Below are 17,196 nucleotides of genomic sequence, written 5' to 3'. Positions count from 1 at the left end.
GAGTCCGCGGTTAAGAAGTTCATAAGTCTTAGCCGCTTTTTTTTGGCGTATTGAATGTGCAGGAATTGATACAATAAAGTTTCAATAAGATGTCATCATTATATCCATTGTCAATTTAGCTGAACATTTTTTTAGCAAAAATTCTACGGAACTTGTAAGGTATCGTGTTGAAAATCTGCGAGGAATAGTTAATGACCCTTTGACCCAATACACTTTGATCATTGATCAATTTCTATGTGTCAGTTGTCCCGTGACATGGATCACTTGTTCCTCGAACTTCCCTGGCTGAAGGAGAAACTGGAGAAGTACATTGACGAGGCCTCGGCGACTGGATCATGGAGCCCAAACGCGCTTCGCACCACCACGGATGCTTGATTGAAAGAAGGGTTGGAGCCTCGCTGCATCACCAGGGATTTGAAATGGGACGTCCCTGTCCCACACGAGAAGTACAAGGATAAGGTTTGCCATCTGAGCACATAGAGATTCATTGTGAAAATTTATCTCTCTCCATTTTGTATTAATGTTTGTCCATGTGATGAACCGTTCCCAATTAGCTTGGCCATATGCATTAGTCATGATTTGCTACTGATTCTTTTTGGTTCATTATGTATCTTTGACTATCCAACTCCATGGACATGTTTTTATTTTCCTGTTCTGTCTTGAGAGCACATATGTGGAGTTGTGCAGGGCATGTTGAGCTGTACAGGGAGTATATATCTATTGAGTTCTGTGGTTATTTTCAATTTCGATGGTGGAAACGATTTAAGGATAAGTTGGCGGAATGCCTCGAAGATGTTTTATAAGCTTTAAAAATAGTGGATGGTCCGAGGATCCTGTGGCATGCTCTGATTTGTTTCAGAGTTCAGATGTTTCGATGATGTGCATCGTGTGCTTCCGAGGCAGCAGAAGGTTGTACACATATCAACGTCTATGGGTGAAGATATCCTACCATATCTAGAACCTGTTTGATATGCAGATTAGTCAAGCTTTTGCAGAGCAGTCCTCATAAGCTGCAAGATACATGCATGGTTCGTATGGTTCATTACTCATAACTAATCTATATGTCAAAACTTGGACAACTATTTAGACCTTGAATTATCTTATAAATTGACAATGAGGATGTTTTCATGCAATCTGCAATTCTGGTTTTGTAGCAGCTGCTATAGAACAGGATTTTATCCCATATCTAGAGAAGGTTCTTGAAATGAGGAAAGGCTTTATTGTGCTTGGCAAGGATGATGATTTTTGTGCATGAGCTAGGACTAGCAACAGCAGTTGGCAGAACCAGGATGGAAGTCATATTGCCTCCTTTTATTGAAGCTGCTATTTCAGTGAGTCCTAATTCCACTACTTCAGAGTTCAGACAACCAAAAGGCTTTAGCGCAATTATTTATGCTCTTCATATTTGCAGGGTTTTGGATTGGATTATAGCGAGCTAATGTAGTACGTTCATATATTGGTCACTTGTGGATTGCAGATTTAAGAATATGAATTCTATTGAGATTGAGGCAGCCTAATAAGTGGAAGAAAATATTAGAAATTGCATGGCAGCCAGAGTGAGGTATGTTTTTCATGTCCAACTTTCAATTTAGTATGTTCTCATTTTGACTGTAGTTGGTAATTGTACGGCCAAATAGTCATATCTCTACTATTAAAGGGGATTAGGTATGCCATTTCGTTCGTTCATATCGTTACCTCATCATTCATTTTGTTCGTTACCCTCCTCCCTAACTGCTTGATTTACCTCAAAGACTCCTCCTCCTAACGATTCTTTCCCAGTTTTCAACCCTTTTTTGCTAGCTGACAGAAAGAGTCACTCCACAGTCCACATGAATCCTCTCCCCCTTGATCTCTCTCTGAGTCTCAACCCTGTCTCTTCTAGGGTTCTCACACCGCCGACTCTGTCCGCCTCATGCGGACCTACCGAATGGCAAGGTGAAGCGAGAGCTCGGCTCTCAAGAGGCAGCCGGAGGAGATGGTGGTGCCATGGTCGCGGCGAGGGTGGCGTACAGTCCCATAGTTGAGCTTGCCATGAGATTCGACAAGTGCGTGCTTCACTGCCCCCTCTGCACCCCCCTTCCTAACTTCCTTATTCCACACTCGGTTGGTGCCGTGAAGATCGACTTGTACGGCGGGTGCCACGACGTGATTAGCCTGTCCTACCAGACCCTCCTATGCGTGCTCGCTCACCATGCGGCTGGTCAAGTAGTGCCGTGCGCTGAGCGCTCCCCGTCCCAGGGGCCCTGACTCCCGACGCATCCAACCGCACAAGGCACTTGTGCCCGCTGCCCCTTTCCTCCATGTCCGTGAGGAGAATCCCTACAGTATGCATGTATTTTGTTAATCCCCTCCTATATTATTTAAATCTCAGCAAGACAACCACATATGAGGCAGGAACTGTAGCGTCCATTGTCTTCTATATCTGCTTGCATTAACTTTCCATTACTATTAGCCTGTGGGATATATGATGCGAGGGAAGAACATGCCATAAGGCACAGGTGAGTCCCCTGGGTGCTCTTTGCATTAATATTCTTCTTATTTGGCTGATTTTGATCTTCTTAATCCTTTTCTCATTAATACCGTTTGTAGTTTGTGAGATCTTTCTCTGACCACATGCAAGCCTATGCTCCACCATCCCATTCTTTGTTATTTTATTTCCAACTTTAAGACAATTTTATCTTTCAAACCAAAAGTACAATTTATGATCCGTTTGCATATTGTGATTATGACGAGGAGAACTTCAAAACAATACCACTTCTGAATGTGTTTCAGCATGTTCTAAAAAAATCAAATTCTAAAGCAGAATGAAACACTATTAAAAGTTCAAAGTTTTGTTTGAATATCTCATTATTGAATTGTTGCATCAAATTATTAAATTTATATGAAACAAGTTTGAAGCATATATGATTTTATATGATATATGTTTTATTAATCTATGTACACAAAGCCAATGTTTTTAACAAAAAGAAAGGTTATGCTTATACTTCATTATGCATCCTGTACATATATAATGGTATAGATAATTCCATTGCGTGTGAATGAACGGCGCATTGAGAATGGCGCCAGAACAAAACCATGGAAGCAAACTCCTTTTGCTTATATCACAAATTTTGTGCCATGGTGCAAAAAGAGAGCAAGTGCATGTGTATGTTCAGATATGATGAAACCAAATAAGGTTGCAACTAACATGTTATATTGACTTTCAGTTATGAACCTTATGACTCTGATGCTCTCAAGTTTGGCAACTGTTTGTACTAAGGGCCTGTTCGGCAATGCTCCGGCTCTCCACTTCCATTAACTCCGCAGTGAAGTTCAGGCGAACGAGCAAATTCCGTGGAGCTCAAATCAAGAAGCTTGCTATTCTGTTAGTGCAAATTTGAAGGAGTTGGGGAAGCTGCCTTTTCCTGGCTCTGTGAAAACGAAGAAGCTGGAGTTGAGCGTTATTATGATTTGCTGCCATCGCCAAGTGAGCTATGCGTACCCATTCGCTTTGTCTCTCCCCCCAACAGCTCATATCTCCTCTCCGTAGCCTCTACATCACGGTCGTTGTACATTTTTTAATTAGAAGAAAGGTGCCATTGTATGCCTACTGAGCTGGGCTTTGCTCCCTTCCCTCCCAAACGGGCTTCAGCCCATCTAAATGGGTTGTCAACCCATGCCAGCGATGAGAAGCATGAGGTGCGCAGCCGAACGTTTTCCCATCACTGTGAGAAACTAGAAAACCGAAGTGAGGAGTAGAAGTTGAGGAGTTTGGGAAGCTAGGCTGTTGCCGAACAGGCCCTAAAGATAGGTTAAGTGTCTGAAGCTATACTGGAAGATGTAATTATTTCTCTCAGTTCGTAGTGCTTGACTAGATGGCGTCTTCGTACGTATAGCTTGAATAGATATAACCATGGACGTTTAATTATAATATGCAACGCTAGATATATTTCTTTGTCTTGTCCTCGCTTAATTTGTTGGTCTAGTGTAGATTAGTAGTATTCTACCACATGAAAATATATGCACGTCTATTATTATGTTCTTGTGACAATCACAGAACCTTTACTGGAATGCATCATTTATGTGAACATTATAATGCTTATTTGTAATGATGATCTAATTCCGCATCATGATCACAAAAGGTAGCAGCTGGCATCATAGCCATTTATGTTGCTTCTATTAGGTGTGGCTGACAAGGGGTGGGGGGGTGGGTGGGCACGCGAAAGTCCCTTAAAATCAAGACAAATCCTACGTTCGAACCATCTCGATGTTCTTCGCCAGCATCGTCACATCGAGCCTATGTATATACTATTGGATCTTGAAGACTGAAGTCATTTTTTGTTCCCATGATTATTTAGCAAATGCAGAAAATATTGTCGATTATATTATATGTATATTGTTGGGTAGTAGTTTTTCCCACTAGAACTGAATATTAGGAAGGATATATCTTGTGGCCGGTCAGATTTAGAATCATGTCGTAATTTCTTAAGGGTCTAATGATTGTTGTTGTTTTTTCCTTTCAAAAATTAAAACTCCTTGGTGATTATCGTAACTATCATAATTGTACTAGCAAGATTATCAGAATAACTAAGCAACTATTTTAGACTCACTTTCTATGCCAAGCTGGAAAATTGATATGCCTTATGATTATATATGCAACCAGTATTTTTTTGAAATGCCAGTGGCAACACATTCGTTACATGTTTTAAGACCTTCTGCGTGAAATTTTCATACTAACTACATATATTGTTTGTGTAGGGTGGGTATGAGTTGAGGAAGCGGTTTTTATTATACTTGCTAAAACATCGTGGGAATGAAGCTAAAAGCAACTTTCTTGATATTTATGAAAGAATTTCTTAAGCGCATCATCTAGATATTGATAGTTTTGTAATAGATGTTTAGTTGGAACATCGCTCAGTTTGTTACATGGACATGTCGTTAATCTTTTTTTTATCAATTTACATTGCAAAAATGGACTTTAATTATTCAATAATTGTGTTTGTGTTATATTGTTTGTACATGTGAAATTTATCATGCAACTCTTGCATACTATTTCAAAAGCCCGTGGCAACGCACGGGCACTCTACTAGTTTACAATAAAGAATCTGCAGTAACGGCAAAAGTTCGACTAGTAACAATACAACCAAGTCAGGAAACTGCACCCGGGGCCGCCAGGGATGCAAGAACCTCACCGGCTGTGGCAGACTCTTCCCCACGGTTCAGGAACTGCTCCAGTTGGAATTCCCTAACTCGATCACAATTTCTAATCACGCAGTAGAACAATATTTATCTAGGTGGTAATATTTAACTAAACACGAAGCTGGAGTAGCTCAGTTGGTTAGAGCGTGTGGCTGTTAACCATAAGGTCGGAGGTTCGAGCCCTCCTTCTAGCGATTTTTTTTCCATTTTTTGATTTTTTTCTCTAAAGTACTTTTTTCTTTGTCAAACTATTTTCCCCATTTTTTGATTTTTTCCTCTTAAAGTATATTTTCTTTGTCAAGCTTTCATCTGATTTGACTTCTCAAATGCCCACTCTGTAACCAAATCATATGAAGTTTTCCTGGTATATTTTGCTTCCAGTTACTTTTTGTGTTTAAAAAAAGGCGCAAGGAATGCCCCGTTTTAAGTTAACAAAGCCCATATATGTCACAGGAATTTCCAGAGAGGCAGGCGGGGCGGAGTTGAATTCACGGGCTTGCAGCGAAAACAAATATTAACAAGGGTATTACCAATAAGTGGGCGATGGTTGGTGAAGTTCAAGTCAAGGGAGTTGGCCTCCTTCCAGCGATTTTATGATTTTTTTTCTCTTAAGTACTTTTTTCTTTGTCAAACTATTTCCCCCATTTTTTGATTTTTTTCCTCTTAAGTATTTTTTCTTTGTCAAACTGTCATCTGATTTGAGTACTCAAATGCCCATTTTGTAACCAAATCATATGAAGTTTTCCTGGTATATTTTTCTTCCAGTTACTTTTTGTGTTTAAAAAAAAGGCGCAAGGAATGCCCCGTTTTAAGTTAACAAAGCCCATATATGTCACATGAATTTCCAGAGAGGCAGGCGGGGCGGAGTTGAATTCACGGGCTTGCAGCGAAAACAAATATTAACAAGGGTATTACCAATAAGTGGGCGAAGGTCGGTGAAGTTCAAGTCAAGGGAGTTGGCCTCCTTCCAGCGATTTTATGATTTTTTTTCTCTTAAGTACTTTTTTCTTTGTCAAACTATTTCCCCCATTTTTTGATTTTTTTCCTCTTAAGTATTTTTTCTTTGTCAAACTGTCATCTGATTTGAGTACTCAAATGCCCATTTTGTAACCAAATCATATGAAGTTTTCCTGGTATATTTTGCTTCCATTTAATTTTCGTGTTTAAAAAAAAGGCGCAAGGAACGCCCCGCTTTAAGTTAGCAAAGCCCATATATGTCACAGGGATTTCCAGAGCGGCGGGCGGAGCGGAGTCGAATTCACGGGCTCGCAACGAAAACAAATATTAACAAGGGTATTACCGATAAGTGGGCGAAGGTTGGTGAAGTTCAAGTCAAGGGAGTTGGCCAACATAATGATCACTCCACCGCATGCGATGTCTCCTTGTGCACAATTTCCTTATTATGCAAGGTGAAGCAAAAGTATCGTGCCCAAGTTGGGAGAGTAGTTAATGCCGGGAATCACAACTTTCCCAAAAATGAGCATATTCTCTTCATTAACCTTTCAAGCTTCTCCTCATGCCTGCAACGAGTTAGTGATAACATAGTAAAAATATCAAATAGCAGGACACTCAATGCAACTTGCTCTATGCTTATAGCCTTGGTAGCTCATCTGATCAAACAAGTTAGTTGGATATGGTTCGAGGGTGTGGTAGGTCTAACGGAGTTTTTCGTTGTTTCTTGGAAGCCAAAGTAGTTGTACCACTCCGTGAGAGTGATGTTGAAATTCCGGTCCATGAGACGATATTTGGTAGGGGTGTTACATCTTTCGGGCAACTGCAGAGGGCGCAAAAACCGATCCCAAGGCATCACCATATCTGGAGGTTAAGCGATGTTGGTAGGTGGTTAAGAGAGGCATGCCAGAAAAATATGTGAATTTCAGTGGAACCCTCGTAGATCAGAGGCCTTCACGAACCGCATCCTAGGACTTTGGCATAATTTTGGGAATAGAGATTTGACAAAAAATTGCCCAAATGCCTTAAACTCCCATTTGACAGACTCTTATTTGCAGAAATATGAGTGTGGCCCAACTGAGTTTGGAGTGTTTCCCAAGCAGCATGCTTAGCTGAGTTATGGATGAACGACGGTCCAGGCCTAAACCCAAAGCATTGAAACTGAATGTTGACACAACCTTCTACTCTCATGAATGGCCAGGCACAACTGCGACAATATTTAGAGATCATAATGATATAGTTTTGGCAGCTAAGTGCTCTTATCTAACCCATGCAACTGATGCTACTACTGCGGAAGCACTTGCCATGAAAGATGTGAAAATTCTTTCTAATTCTTTGGGGTTTAATAATGTTCAAGCGGAGTCGGATTCTCTTGAAGTCATTAATTTCTGTAATGTCCATCCACAATGGTGGGACTCAGCGGTCTTGATACATCCAATTTGATTGGGAACGTCAAATATATGCACTCTAATAGGGTAGCTAATGGTGTAGCTCATGAGCGAGCTAAGTTCAAGTTTTTGAAAAAGTTTTCTGGGTTTCGGGACGATGATCCTCAAAAGTTCCTATTGAAAGGAATGTTGAATGATTTAATTGCTATTTAAGTTTGGTAAAGCTAGCTATGATGGTCTTGCCTTGAAAAAAGCACGCTCTGCTCAGTTAAGTTGCACAGAAAAGCCGGGTTGATTTGGTCGTCGGCGCACACATTGCTAACAAGGATCTCCAGATTAGACGCGATGAAACAAAGTTTGGGTATGTCGCAAGCAGAGGTTTGAAATTAGCCTCCACGTGTATAGTAATAGGGCATGCTACGCGTCCGCCAAGATCACCCGGGTCGTGAGCCACCAGATCTGCCGCATCGATCGGCCGAGCGTGCCTCCACCATTGCTACAAAGGTATTGTTGCATTTTTTTTTGCAACAACTGTTTTGTTGCATTTTTTTTCAACTAAGGTCTTGTTGCAGAAAATTTTCGTAACAGAGGTTTTATTGTAAAATATAAACCCATCATAGACCATTGCAACACCGCATATGTCTCAGAAGTACAGCCCCTGTTGCATAAAGTATGGTATATATGCCCTCACTTGACGCGTGTCATCCAGGGAAGGTGATGGACGTGGCCGCTGCGATCCACCGGTTGATGTTAAGCGTTTCCTATAGTATTATTATTAAATATATTATTAGCTGCTGAGAAAACGTGTGGTATCATTTTAATTTTTTTACTTATTGTTTCGATATAATGTTTTCCTGTCATAATCATACTAAAACAAAATGGAATACTATGATCATGCACGCATGCACATGGTAGACACATGGATGATATTATTTGAAAATATTTTCCTACTATATAATTAACTCAGTTAAAGAATAAGTATTTGTTAAATATGTGATTTTTTTTGCCTTTCTACAAGATACATATTGTCATTTCCATGAATTCAGAGACACGCGAGAACACAATGTACATCCCCCAAAAATTCGAACTTCTGTGATAAAAGTATATTTTTGCGAGCGCATTGCATGTATGGTGACGTTTTAATAAAACAAGATGTTTTTTTTGAAAGGTACTCTTTTGTGTTCCCATTTTGGAACAAAGGAAACAAACTTAGGGATTCTGATGGATATAATTTCTATAGAAAAAAAATCCCCTCTGATATGTTTGAATGAAATGGCTATCCTTGCTTCAAATAATTTTCATACATATGGAGTAAATCAAACATGAGGTCCCATTTGACATTCTGTCCTCACCTACAATCTATGTGTTTTTCTTATGTGTGAAAGAACATTTTTTTAGTTTTCATATGGGTTTGCTTCGTACAAATATTTATAGATATTTAAGATACATGAAATTGAAATATATGTTCATGTTATATTTGTACTGTTTTGAGTTTGTGCATTTCGAATATGGCCTACTTTTATTTTTCAACGATATATTCTTCTTTGAGTTGAACAACTTGAATGACGATGATACATATCCTAATCATTCTCAACCTTACAAGAAGCCAATAATAGATGCTATAGTACAGTGTATCTTCTTGGTCTTTGTCCCAAAAAGTTCCTATTTCTTTAGGAACCTTTTCCTTAGACTAGTCAGAACTTCTTGCAATAACGAAAAATCTTTAGTCAGAATTTCGTCCAACCCTACCTCCTCTGATATCTAGCCTCCACCAGCCTTCCATGACATTATGCCTAGAAAACGACCGAAATGATTGCATATTAGTAACATAATTAGTCAATATGGATCACATGTGGGAGTTAACACTACTGCAGGAATGCCTAAGCAGTGGCGGGTGGGAAAAGGCCAGCAGTGGCGGGCAAGGCGCCCAGGGCCGCTCTTCACTGACCTCCCGCCACTGCTAGAACACCATCAGTGGCGGGCGCCTGCCCGCCAGTGGTAACCCGTGAGCAGTGGTGGGCACTAGGTCATGCCCGCCACTGCTGTTTGTGTTTCCCGCCATACGATTTTCGCGCAGCTGTGGCGGTCTTATTCAACCTCTCGCCACAGCTATTGTTGCATGCCGACATTCTTGAATTACAACATATTGCACTTGGATCCTATCATCAGATTGCATTTGATACATAAATTCTGGTTTGAACCTTGATCCACATGCATCGCACATATTACAATAATTTCAAATTAATGAAAAGTAGTACCTATAAAATATAACAAGTGTATTACAATAATTAATGTTTTGATGAGTTTTTTTAAGTAAAATGAGTGTTGGCCGATGTTCAACACGCAGAGCGTTAGTAGAAGCTGCACATACTACATGAAATAGTACTTGATGGAACGAACGAGGACCAACGGACCGCTTGCTCCGGAATTGGAGATTTGGCCTCTCGAAGAGCCCATTGCACAACCTCAGGCCCTCAGCGGGCATGGGTATGGTGGTTGGACTCATACCCGGCCAGATCCTCAGCCTCTCATCCGGGGTCACCTCCGCAAGAATGCACACTGTGAGGTCAGTGAACCGCCTCACCGCAACCTTCCCAATCGCTAGGAGAGAACAATGGGTCATTGGAACACTTTCGACCCAAGCTAACATCGCCTCCTTGAGGTGCACTGCCCGATACTTTTCCCGTGTCCATAGATAGTGCTTCTCCATGTCCGCCGCAGAGACCCTTCCCACAAATCTTCTGGCGGTCCCATCTGTTATTTTTAGTAGACAATAACATTCAAAATATATACATATAGAAAAGATCACAAGGTTAATATATAAACATATGAAACTCATACATATAAAGTAGAGATCACAAGGTAAGAAACATGGTGTCATGACATAGTTTAATGTTTTTGACGGGTTACTAGACTAGAAAGGACCACCCATATTGCCATCTTGATGTTTCATTCTCATGTCTCATTCTGGTTGACTCTCTGCCCCGCAGTAGAACATCCCCTCATCCCTCACTACATGGCGATTGATGCTATTCGTGTGCACGCTCTAAAGGCGCTCATGTTCTGTCCAAAAGTGAGCTAGCTTAACTTCCTTCTCATTCTCTTCGGACCATTTCTGCAACATTGAATCACTTCTTAACAGTGGTCCTGCGTGCACATAGTCATCCATCAAGACCATGACATAGTAGCCAGACATGTGCCTGGATTCGCCTTTTGGTTGTTGCCAGCAACAAAAGCTAGTGTTAAATTTGTACTGGAAATGCGGCAATGTTCTTATGATCGGACTTATGACACATAAGAAGAGCAGCATTGAGAACTTTCTTCAGACCGGTCCACGGCTACTTAAGGTCTCTCCTGGAATCAAAGAAATAAGCTCGGCCATCTCGGGGCATGAGTGCGATGACGATGCAGTGTTCATTGATGTGCAAGACAATTGAACAATGTATCATTAATGAGATTGACATCAAAGTACCCAGGTGTATATGTGAAAGCAAAAAGAAATGAACTTATTCGAAGTAAGGCACGATAAAGTTGTGCTTGTGCCGAGGAATCTTAAGATTGGTATTGTGGAGGTAATTCATCATGAGACATTGACCTTTATCAGAATCCACGTCGGTCCAATGCATGAGATACGGATCAAGGAAGCTAACTTCATCATTCTGAAGTAATGGATTTGTAACATGCCAGGGCGACCAAAGCCTCAATAAAGACAGCTTGATTACGTCCACATAGAAAATATTGTCGCTGAACACACTCTCAAATCCAAGATATATTTTATCAGCAGGGTACTTCGACAAATCCAAGGCCCTCTATAACATTGGCAGTGTAATATGTCTCACCCTTTGCTGACCTAGCTACTACGTCTTTGTGTAGAAGCTGAATTTCAACGCTTAGTGCACTCAACTTGTGTTTTGGTAACATTGGTTCACCAGGCTTAAACATTTGCGTGAACCACCGACTGGTAGAAACATTCACCACATCTTCTCCTGGTGCCTTACTGGCGGTCGGTTCATTGGTTGATTTCTTCTTTCGCTCTCTGCCCTTTTTACGACGCTGAGCTAAGGGGTCCATAGAAGATGGTTCTCCGGAATGAATTTGTTGGGTTTGCTAAAATTTAGTATGCAACTATGAGTCATGATGCATAAAAAAACTAAAGAAAAATTTGACATGACCTTTGATAAAAAGATGACATAACGAGTGCCAGAAGTTCAACGAAACGGAAATGAATTGATGTTTCGCCAAAACATTGCCACTCATGTTAATATATGCAAATAACACTAAGAAACATTGGCATATATTTCTAAACTGCTAGCTAATATATATTTACCCTAAACACATATCTGACCATCATACAAAATAACACTAAGAAACATTGGCATGTAGTTCTAAACTACTAATATTTACACTACACAAAAATCTGACAATGCATACCGGAGAGGTGGGACGCTTAGGGTTAGAATGCAGCCCGAGGTCTTCGATGTTGGCGGGAGAGGGGGACATGGCCACACGGCTAGCCATCGGGATGGAGCTCGGCGGTGGCGGTGGCGGTGGCGGCGACGATGAGATGCCTCCTCCGGTGTTGGAGGAGGAGGCCATGCGCGCCCGTAGCAGCTCAATGAGGGGCGCGGCGGCGGTAGTGAGATGCAACGAGGGGCACGGTGGCGAGGGGTGACAACAACGAGGGGCACATCGGCGAGGGGCGACGAGGGGCGCGCGGTGACTCGGGCAAGGTTTGAGAGGGAAGAAACGACGCAGGGAGAAATGACTTGGGGATATTGGGGGGAACGGGTTTTGTGTCAAAATTGAACCGCCAGCGTAGTGGAACTATGAGTGGCGGGCGTAGAATAAGGCCTGCCACACGTATGGCGACAAGCAGTGGTGGTCAGTAAGAGACCGCCACTGCTAAGATAACCTCCCGGAACTTCCACCCACAAGTTGCAGCGATTTAGCTGTGGTGGGGAGGTAGAAATGCCCGCCACAATTGACAGAGGAAGCAGTGGCGGCTGGCTGCCGCTTTAGTGTTTAATAACCAGAGGAGATTCGAAATGGTTCACCTATGGCGATCGATAATACCCGCCCGCCACTGCTCACCATTTAGCTGTGGCGGGCATGTTTTGCTACCTGCCACTGTTTGCTCTCAAAAATAGCTGTGGCGGGTGCCCCACCCTGCCCCCACTGATTTGGGTTCACCTGTAAACCCTTATGCAGTAGTGTAATCTTGCTCGTTTAGTGTATTACATAGCCGGTGAGGTTTATATCAAGCTAGACATCCTAATTGCCTCAATTCTTCTTGCCTGTGAAGATCTCTAGCACCATGACACCGAAGCTGTAGATAGCAGAACAATACAAGGTTTGAGCCCTCCTAGTGATTCACTTTAGTAACATATCTATGTTGTAGGATTTGCTATCCTCTTGTTGTATTATGACAACTACTTGCTGCTTCGAGACCACCAACTGCTTCACTGTCAAAATCAATGCTCTCTATGCGAAGAATTGTCCTCTATCGCCCCAATGATCCCCCATGACCTGAGTCATCTTTGAGGCACTGACCTTCAAAATAAAGTTCGCTCCATGAATATCATTGCCATTCTCTAGAATATATGGAAGAGAAGAATTGCAGAAGTATTCAGGGACGACACTCAACTGATCCACCTAATCGCTTGTTCTGCTGCTGATGGCATCATGCTTTGGTCAAACAGATGCACTAATGGTCAGGCATCGAATCTGGAGTACCATGTTGTTTCACTTCTCTATGAGATTGTAATCTAAATTTTCTGTATTTCACTTTCTTACCGTACCCCCAATCCGTTTCGTTGTAAATGTACTCTGGTTTATTAATGCAACGGTTCAGGCCGGCATAAGCCCACCATATCACCATAAAGAAAATATATGACAACTACTACTTTTGAGTCTCTTTCTTTTTCTCATCAAGTTTTACAAAAACGACATTAATATGTAGCACGATGTATGTATATCTCTATAGAAACAACCTAACAACAACTATGTGATTGGAAATTCACAATTAGATTTGTATGCTTCACACACAAAGCATGCCCTCTTCCGCTCCATCTCAACTAGTCTACCCAAACTACCGAGTATCCGTCACAGTTACGGTCAACTCACTTTGAGTTTGGGACAATTCTCCGTCTGACGTGCTCCTTCCGGTGTTTCCTCCAGGCTCATTTGGCTCTGGCAGCATGGCATTCTCGGTGGCCAACATCATGACAACTGAAGACATGAGTGGCCTATTCCTAGGATGCATGTCAACACACAAGAGGGCAACTTGTATGCATCTCCGCACCTGGCTGTGATCACAGCTACTGTCCATCATCACCTCATCAAGTAGTTCAGTGCTTCTGCCTTCCTTCCACAACGTCCACGCCTGGGAAACGATCAACATGATTGCATATTAGTAACACAGTTAATCGAATATGAATCACATGTGAGAATTAATCATGCTCATGCAGTGCATTACATAACCGAGGAGGTTTAGATCAAGCTCGACATCGTAAAAGCCTCGATTCTTCTTGCCAGTGACGATCTCTAGCACCATGACACCAAAGCTGTAGATATCAGATTTCATGGAGAACACACCATCCATGGCATACTCTGGTGACATGTAGCCGCTGGTGCACCGCCACCTCACAAGTCAGCATATATCCTTGGTAACACATCCAACTTAAAAAATTGTGCTATAAACGATGAGTTGGGATATAGGTTCTCACGTACTATGTCCCGATGACTTTCAAGGTGTATGCGGTTGTCTGGTCACCACCGAACATCCTGGCGATGCCGAAGTCCGAGATTTTGGGGATCATGTTTTTGTCCAACAGCACGTTGCTTGCCTTCATATCCCTGTGGATGATCCGGAGCCTTGAATCCTCGTGGAGATAGAGCAGGCCCCGTGCGATTCCTGCGATGATCTCGAAGCGCGTTTTCCATCTTAGTAACTTGCGCTTTTCTTCATCTGCATGACCAAAATTCGTACATTGTCATTGATTCAACTAAGGGTTCATGGTTCAAATTAAGTTCTTTCTTTAAGATAAGCTTCTTTTCAACAGAAGAACGTATTTATTAACTCAAAATGTAGCATCAGAGTGGAATGAGCAGACCACCGTATGTAAGATGAACTGACCACCAAATATGAAGGTGTCGAGGCTGTTGTTGTGCATGAACTCGTAGACGAGCATCCTCTCGTCTCCGTCGATGCAGCAGCCGAGCAGCCTCACCAGGTTCCTGTGCTGGAGCTTGGCTATGAGCTTCACCTCGTTCTTGAATTCCTCCACCCCCTGTGCTGATTTCCTTGACAGCCTCTTCACAGCCACTTCCTGCCCATCCTCAAGCCTTCCCTGCTCATTTTTATGCGTGTAAGCACATCGTCTTGATACAAGTTGTGATCGATCTAAAACGTTACTTGATCTTAATTACGAGTACCAGATAGACAGGGCCAAATCCACCTTGTCCAATCTTACTGTCGGCGGCGAAGTTGTCCGTGGCGGCCAGAATCACTGCTAGATCGAACAGCCGGAGGTCAAGATCATCTTCTTCGCCGCTCATCTTGTTCTCGTCGGAGAACCGCTGATCGTCCCGTGGGCGTTTAAGTTTTATGGCCTGCAATGGAAGCTCGTTGTCCCGACTGCCGGCCGGCGCCGCCCTGTTTCTCCAGAAACAGAGACAGCCAAAGGCAAAGGCACCCAGAAGAAGCACGCCGGAGATACTCGCCATGACGGCGATCACAACCACGACATGACTCCGGCGGTTAGCTGAAGAAATCGACATGGTTCTCGAATTTGAAATGGGAAATTTTGCAAAAATTCAGTCGAGGAAGAGTTGCAGTGCTACTAACCTGCAGCGGTCAAGGCATCAACCTCGGACTGCGCGAGTCGGATGTACACGTCCTGCACGACCTCCGAGTACTGCCGCATGTCGATCAGATCCACGGCCCAAATGACGCACCCGCGGTTGATGCCCCCGCTGATGTCCGCCGCCGCGTACGCCCTGCAGCTGCAGTTGCCGAGGCAAAGCTGCCTGCACCGGTCCAGCGTCAGGCCGGCGTGCACCGTCGCGCTGGTCGCCTCCGGCAGCTTCATACGGCTCACTGTCCAGAACCCGTCTCCAGCCCCGCAGCTCAGGTTGGTCGTCCTGACACAGCCGTCGGAGCCGTCCCCGACGCTCCACCGCTGCGGCGACCGCGGCCGGAACCCCGGCAGGCAGCTGCACAGCGGGGACTGGCCGACGTCGCAGTACCCGAACGCCCCGCACCTGGCGTAGCTGTCGCACGGGTCGAGCGGGAAGTGCCAGAAGCTGCTCCAGCCGCCGCCGAGGTGCCACGAGAAGCGCTGCACCTGCCCCGTCGTGCCGTTCAGCACGAAGCGCGACAGCACCGACGGGTCGCTGACGTAGTAGGTGTAGTAGGTCTCGTCGCGGTTGGATATGACCTGGAAGATGAAGTCCCTGGACTTGAGGTTGGGCACGCCGGTGAGCTCCGCGCCGTTCCACGGCCCGCTGGCGTACGTCTTGGACATGCCCCGGAAGAGGAAGAACTCTGGCAGCCCACCGCTGACGAGCTTGAACGTGTAGGCCCCCGGCGAGGGGTCGGCCGCGCTGCGCCACGACGTGATGTTCCTGGAGATGCCGCTCGTGCCGTACACCCCGAGCTTCACGCCGGGGAGCAGCGTGTCCGTCGGGTAGTCGAAGCTCTCCCACGCCACGCTGGTCCGAGCCGTCGATCCACTTTGACTCTCCCCGCCGTGGCTCACGACCAGGTCGCCGCTGTCGAGCAGCTGCGCGGTGGCGCGGGTGGCTACGCCGCCCGAGCCGGCCGCGTCGTCGGAGGACCACACGGTGGCGTTACGGCCGTCGAGGATCACAAGCCGGCCGTCGGCGGAGAGAGTGAGGACGCCGGGAGGTCTGACGACCGGGTTCAGGCGATTGGCGACCCACACGACCGTCTGCTCCGGGATGGTGGCGTACCAGATGCCGAGGTAGGCCCTGCCGTCGGAGCTGCCGGGCGGGACGAAGAAGCCGAGCCTGAACACCCCGCCGGCCGACTCGAGCGTCTGGTTGCCGGCGATGGACGCGGTCTGGTCGAGCTTGTCTGTGGCGATCGAGGGGGACGGGGACAGGAAGGCGGCGGCGACCAGGAGAGGAAGGAGGGAGAGCGGCGGCGCCCTCATCCCCACTTCCCGGCCTCTGGATGGAATGTGGCTGCTCTCTCGGCCTCACGACATGGCTGGATGTGTGACTGTGTGAGTGTGACTGGATGCCGACCTGTATGGGCGCGTGGTGGTTATCGCGGGAGAAATGGCTGCTACGCGCCCGTGATCTATGTCGACCGACCGGCGACCGCACATGTTCGATGTTAGGTATATGGCGGCATCGGCGACGGCGTAGCAGACTGTGCGCCGAGTGGCCATCGCGGTGCAGGAGCAGCAGAGAGCGAGACGACGTGGGCTTGACTAGTAGTAGGAATTTGGTTGGACTGCAGTAGATTAGTACGAGACGGGCTTGACTAGTAGGAGTAGTAGAAATTTGGTTAGATTGGAGTAGATTAGTACGAGATGGGCTTGACTAGTAGTAGAAATTTGGTTGGATTCGAGTAGATTAGTACTCCTATCACGAAAACACTGACATGGTTCCACGCGTACCCTCGTGAACCATGAATTTAAGATTAAGAAGA

General features: G+C 44.6%; 1 protein-coding gene, 1 long non-coding RNA gene and 1 other non-coding gene across 9 annotated transcripts; 2 read left to right on the top strand and 1 right to left on the bottom strand.

Moving 5' to 3' along the window:
- Nucleotides 1-1,185: 1,185 nt before the first annotated feature.
- LOC125534461 (uncharacterized) lies at nt 1,186-3,961 on the top strand. 3 transcript variants are annotated; one of them, XR_015615295.1, is made up of 3 exons: nt 1,186-1,331; nt 1,412-1,561; nt 3,207-3,961. It is a non-coding gene; the product is annotated as an uncharacterized LOC125534461 (long non-coding RNA). The 3 variants fall into 3 exon arrangements; XR_015615296.1 differs by lacking the exon at nt 3,207-3,961 and adding an exon at nt 1,883-2,262; XR_007294492.2 differs by lacking the exon at nt 3,207-3,961 and having other exon boundaries at nt 1,412-1,587.
- Nucleotides 3,962-5,298: 1,337 nt separating this feature from the next.
- TRNAN-GUU (transfer RNA asparagine (anticodon GUU)) lies at nt 5,299-5,372 on the top strand. Its single transcript has one exon. It is a non-coding gene; the product is annotated as a tRNA-Asn (tRNA).
- A 7,353-nt stretch (nt 5,373-12,725) lies between these two features.
- LOC125540247 (G-type lectin S-receptor-like serine/threonine-protein kinase At4g27290) lies at nt 12,726-16,938 on the bottom strand. 5 transcript variants are annotated; one of them, XM_048703823.2, is made up of 7 exons: nt 15,364-16,936; nt 14,952-15,280; nt 14,653-14,866; nt 14,247-14,484; nt 13,993-14,143; nt 13,641-13,899; nt 12,726-13,067 (listed from the first exon to the last, which is right to left on the bottom strand). In XM_048703823.2, exons 1-7 carry the CDS (start codon nt 16,691-16,693, stop codon nt 13,018-13,020), a joined length of 2,571 nt encoding a protein of 856 aa, XP_048559780.2. In that variant the 5' UTR covers nt 16,694-16,936; the 3' UTR covers nt 12,726-13,017. The 5 variants fall into 5 exon arrangements, with proteins under 5 accessions (XP_048559780.2, XP_048559782.2, XP_048559781.2 ...); XM_048703825.2 differs by having other exon boundaries at nt 13,034-13,062; XM_048703824.2 differs by lacking the exon at nt 12,726-13,067 and having other exon boundaries at nt 13,395-13,899; nt 15,364-16,935.
- Between the last annotated feature and the right edge of the window lie 258 nt (nt 16,939-17,196).

Source organism: Triticum urartu, chromosome 2A (genome assembly GCF_056163025.1).
Source record: "Triticum urartu cultivar PI428250 chromosome 2A, HENAU_Tu73, whole genome shotgun sequence".
NCBI lineage: Eukaryota > Viridiplantae > Streptophyta > Magnoliopsida > Poales > Poaceae > Triticum > Triticum urartu.
The sequence above is the reverse complement of the archived record's forward strand: the minus strand, read 5'-3'. Positions and strand labels throughout refer to the sequence as shown.

What these genes read in the sequence shown, in the direction of transcription:
- LOC125540247 (XM_048703823.2), bottom strand. Translation starts at nt 16,693, where the DNA reads ATGAGGGCGCCGCCGCTCTCCCTCCTTCCTCTCCTGGTCGCCGCCGCC. An exon ending in CGACACCTTCATATTTGGTG is followed by an intron (nt 14,485 to 14,652) that starts GTCAGTTCATCT and finishes TTGGTCATGCAG; the next exon opens with ATGAAGAAAAGCGCAAGTTA. An exon ending in AGAATTGTCCCAAACTCAAA is followed by an intron (nt 13,068 to 13,640) that starts GTGAGTTGACCG and finishes TTTATTTTGAAG; the next exon opens with GTCAGTGCCTCAAAGATGAC.